Source organism: Xenopus laevis, chromosome 2S (assembly GCF_017654675.1).
Source record: "Xenopus laevis strain J_2021 chromosome 2S, Xenopus_laevis_v10.1, whole genome shotgun sequence".
In the NCBI taxonomy this organism is placed as follows: Eukaryota; Metazoa; Chordata; class Amphibia; order Anura; family Pipidae; genus Xenopus; species Xenopus laevis.
Genome location: NC_054374.1, coordinates 146,896,667 through 146,901,562, shown reverse-complemented (window position 1 = coordinate 146,901,562; position 4,896 = coordinate 146,896,667). Strand labels below are relative to the sequence as shown.

The window sequence follows — 4,896 nt, the reverse complement described above, 5'->3', positions numbered from 1 at the left end:
CTTAAATTGTTTTACACCCTGATTTTTCATTTTTTTAGGTGTTTTTTTTGTTTTGCTCAGTTCTGTCAGGCTGCCCAGTCCCACTTCCAAGGACCCTCAACAAAATATTTTACACCCTGATTTTTTTTTGTATTTTTTGGGGGTGAGGTTTGCTCAGTTCTGGCGGCCTGCCCCCTCCCACTCTCTCACTTGAGAGCCAGTCAGACAGTCCCACTCCCACAGACCCTTAATATATTGTTTTACACCCTGATTTTTCTTTTTTTAGGTGTATTTTTTGTTTTGCTCAGTTCTGTATGGCTGCCCCCTCCCTCTTTTTGTAGGTGTTTTTTTTTTTGTTTTACACCCAGATTTTTCTTTTTTTTAGGTGCTTTTTTTTTTTTTTGCTCAGTTCTGTCTGGTTGCCCCCTCCCTCACTCCCTTCAGAGCCAGTCAAACAGTCCAACTCCCAAGGACCCTCAACAAATGTTTTTGTATTTTTTTAGGTGTGGAATTAACTCAGTTCTGACTCCAACAGACCCTTAACAAATTGTTTTACACCTTGATTTTTCTTTTTTTTTTAGGTGATTTTTTTTTTTTGCTCAGTTCTGTCTGGCTGCCCCTTCACTCTTTTTTTATTTTATTTTTTGTTTTACACCCTAATTTTTTAATTTTTTTTAATGTGGTTTTTTTTTTTTTATGCTCAGTTCTTTCTGGCTGCCCCCTCCCTCACTCCCTTCAGAGGCGATCAAACAGTCCCACTCCCAAGGACCATCAACAAAATATGATTTTTTATTTTTTGGGGGTGGTGTTTGGTGAGTTCTGGCTGGCTGCCCGCCCCCGACTGCCTCACTTGAGACATTGTTTTACACCCTGATTATTATTTTTTTAGGTGTTTTTTTTTCTTTACACCCGATTTTTCTTCTTTTTTTAAGGTGTTTTTTTGTTATCCTCAGTTCTGTATGGCTGCCCTCTCCTTCTTTTTTTTAGGTTTTTTTTGTTTTACACCCTGATTTTTCTTTTTTTTAGGTGTTTTTTTTTGTTTTGCTCAGTTGTCTGGCTGCCCCCTCCCTCACTCCCTACAGAGCCAGTCAAACAGTCCCACTCCCAAGGACCCTCAACAAATTATTTTAATCTCTGATTTTTTTTATTTTTTTTTATTTTTTGGGGGTGGGGTTTGCTCAGTTCTGGCTCCCACCGACCTTTAACAAATTTTTTACATCCTGCTTTTTCTTCTTTTTAGGTTTTTTTTTGCTTTACACCCTGATTTTCCTTTTTTTTTAGGTTTTTTTTGTTGTTGTTGTTTTGCTCAGCTCGGTCTGGCTGTCCCCTCCCTCTTTTTTTTTAGGTTTTTTTGTTTTACACCCTGATTTTTCTTTTTTTTAGGTGTTTTTGTTTTGCTCAGTTCTGTCTGTCTGCCCCCTCCCTCACTCCCTTCAGAGCCAGTCAAACAGTCCCACTCCCAAGGACCCTCAACAAATTGATTTTTTTTTTGTAGTTTTTGGGGTTGTGGTTTGCTCAGTTCTGGCTGGCTGCCCCCCCCCCACTCCCTCACTTCAGAGCCAGTGAGACAGTCCCACTCCCAGAGACCCTTAACAAATGATTTTACAACCTGATCTTTCTTTTTTTTTAAAAAAAAAATTGAAATTTTATTGATTTTCTTTAACACAACCAGGGTCTTTTTTGTGTGTTTTTTAAAAATTTTTTTTGCTTAGTTTTGTGGTTTTTTCTTTGGTTTTTTTTCGTATTGCTTGTATTTTTTTGCTGTTTTGTGTTTTTTGTTGTATTTTTTTTTTTTGCGTAGTTCTGCCTGGCTGCCAAAGGATCTCATCTCTCATCTCATCAAAGGATATCATCGGACCCAGGTCTTATCCACACTTTAAATAGTCCGAAAACAGGTTTATGGTCTGATTGTGTCATAAGTGGGCAAGAGCCGTATTTCAGAACACGGATGTCTTCCTCATGCCGGCTCTTGTACAACACTCGGTCGGTGTAAGAAGGCGTCCTCTGTTTCTTGCTGGTGTCATAGACATCAGATCCGATGTCAAATTTGTATGTAGAATGAAAATGGATTTCGCCTTCCTTAAATCCTTTGAACAGAGATCCTTTATTCACCTCTGCTGACAGTTGGTCGTGCTGCAGAAGGGACCTCATGTCATTACCTGGAAGGTTCTGTAGGATAGAATCAACTTCACTCCGACTGTTGCTCAAACGGAAATTTAAGTCGCCAAACCAGAAGACCTCGTCAAATCGGCTGGTCACGTCGTATGGATCGGAGTAAATGGGGTCCGTGTCGGCAACATTCTTAGGGAGCCGGAGGTCTTTAATGATCTTGTGGTAATTCTGTATCCTTTTCTTCACTTTGGAATCACCTGCTGCAAAGTGGGTATTAACGAAGAGGAAAGAGGTTCCAAAAAATGTGAATGAAGCAGCCAGAGCCCCTTTAGTTTTGATCATCGGGAACATTCTGGTGGTGACGGCTGCACATTCAACCTCAGAACAGTACCACACGAGTTCTCGTCTTATAAATAGAGTCAGGTACAGGACACCGTGAGCTGCTGAGTGGAGCAAGATATAACGGTGACCTAGTGTTCGCTGCAGACGGTACTCCCATTCTTGCCTGTCGGGGCCGCCTTCTTGTACCCCAATTACATACAGGTCTTGTGCAGATTCGGTGCCTGATGGAAAAAGCAAATCATCCAATCTGTCTGGAAGATCCTTTTTCCCACTCATATTCCAAGTGGCAGTAAATATTCTGAGACTTTTCCGTGGAAGACATCTTTCTAGTTCATCTTCTCCCAGTAAGCCTTCAGCGACCAAGAGCCTTGCTTCTAGAAGCTTCTTTTGGCTGGTCTGGCTGGTGTAACTGGAATACCAGTCCATGCCTAATTGGCAGATAAACATGAGGAGAACCATCACTATAACTGAACTGAATAACTGAAGGCCGGTCTCTTCAATGGTCTCTTTAATGTTCTCTTCAATGGTTGCTTCTACATCTCCGAATTGAAATTCATCTGGTACCAGGATTTCTGTCTGGGTCAGTGATGAACGATCGGAGGAATAAAGAAATTGTTGTAAAAGAACAAGAAAAACAATAAAAGGTTGAAAATGCATTGTTTTTATGGAAAGTTTGCAGAGCTCTCGTCAGGAGATGTTGCTCGATGCAAGTTTAACTTCGAAATGAAATTTGAACCTGCTGTCTCCCTAATATAACATCTGTTCATGTGGTTGCCATGGTTACCGCATACTAATGAGGGCATCGTGTCACTCACAGGTTCTGTGACCATATATGGATAAAAAGAAGCTTCCATGACCATATAAGGTCAAAAAGCTGGAGGCTGAGTTGTACAAGTGATGATGTCACTGTGAGGTTGCCATGGTAACTGCATATTAATGAGGATGTGATGTCACTGAGGAGTTATACAGGGATCTCTGAGTATCACTCATTGGTTCATGTATAATATAACGGATAATGTATAATATAAGGGATAATGTACCCCCTACTATAAATGAAATGGATTTTAGAAGTCACTGAGGGGTTGTTTTGTGACCATATAAAGGCACAAGGCTGCAGGCTGAGTTATACAGGGAGCTCTTATAAGGGATAATGTACCCCCTACTGTAAATTATAAGGATATTAGAAGTCACTGAGGGGTTCTGTGACAATTTAAAAAGGCACAAGGCACAATGCTGCCTTTTATATAGAACTTCGAGTAAACAAAAATGTATTTATTTTTTAAGAGTCCATCTTTAATTTAAATATTTGTATCTTATAGGGTGACGTATTAGTACATTTCAGTTGGTCTTTGTTCACAGTTTTTGAAATGTTTACTTCTGCTTCTTTCCAGTTGTAAAAAGTGGTCATTGATGCCATCATCACAGTAGTCGTAATAATATTATTATTAATAATAATTTTTAAAAACACTGGCTGGTGGGTAGGTAAACTGACAACAAACAACCAGATCACTGTTGAAATTCCACAATGGACAGACAAAAGCAAAATAACTCACTAACAGAAAAAAAGACCAATTGCAAATTAAACTGTTTAAACAAAAGTAAATATCTGAAGTAGTGATGGGCGGATCTATTCGCCAGGCGCGACTTTGCGGTGAATAGATTTGCAAAACTGCAGTGAAAATTCACTGGCAAAAAATTTGCCGGGGTCCAAAAAAATGAATACCAGCGTCTGTTTTTTTATAAACGCTGGCGCATTTTTGCCGGCGAATGTGCGCCAGCATCTAAATACGAGACAAATTCGCCCATCACTAATCTGAAGTCCTCAGTGCATTCTAGTTAACATTGGGATAATAAAAGTACAGTTTTATTTAGTAGGTTATTGTAGGAAAACCAAAGACAGATCACCTAAATCTTATTCTAGCCAAATAGATACACAATACACACATATTTTCATACTCAGGGAATCATAATCTATCATTTTATGGGTAGCTGTGAGAAAAGGTGGACAACCCCTTTTAAGGCTTCAGTGTTACTAAATTTAAGAACGAGGAAAACAGCTTTTTTAAACACACATTCTTCTAACGTGAATGAGGAAGTGCAAAGCAAAAAGTTTCCCCCTACATCCAATAAATGTTCTTCTGCTATATATACCCTGCACAGTAAATCAGCCAATCAGGATCCACCTTCAGTACTGGTGTCATCATTCACTAGTAGGACATGATCCCTTTCTTGATAGCCAATGAGCAGCAAAATCCTAAAATGAGATATAATAAGCACGGTGTTAGTGATAGAAGAGGCCACTGTACCTCACATACTGTATATGGGGAAAAATACAATACTAACGTATTAATTAGGGATGCACCGAATCCAGGATTCAGTTCGAGATTCGGCTAGGATTTGGCCTTTTTTTTCAGCAGGATTCGGATTCTGCTGAATCTTTGTGCCTGGCCGAACCAACCCCTA

At 39.6% G+C, this 4,896-nt stretch overlaps 1 protein-coding gene across 1 annotated transcript; it reads right to left on the bottom strand.

The window, feature by feature from the left end:
- Positions 1-1,776: 1,776 nt before the first annotated feature.
- LOC108709957 (phosphatidylinositol polyphosphate 5-phosphatase type IV-like) lies at positions 1,777-3,337 on the bottom strand. Its single transcript, XM_041583277.1, has one exon. The coding sequence runs from the start codon at positions 3,088-3,090 to the stop codon at positions 1,819-1,821; it is 1,272 nt and encodes a 423-aa protein (XP_041439211.1). The 5' UTR covers positions 3,091-3,337; the 3' UTR covers positions 1,777-1,818.
- Positions 3,338-4,896: the final 1,559 nt, after the last annotated feature.

Excerpts from the sequence above, each read along its gene's own strand:
- LOC108709957 (XM_041583277.1), bottom strand. The coding sequence starts at position 3,090 with ATGCATTTTCAACCTTTTATTGTTTTTCTTGTTCTTTTACAACAATTT.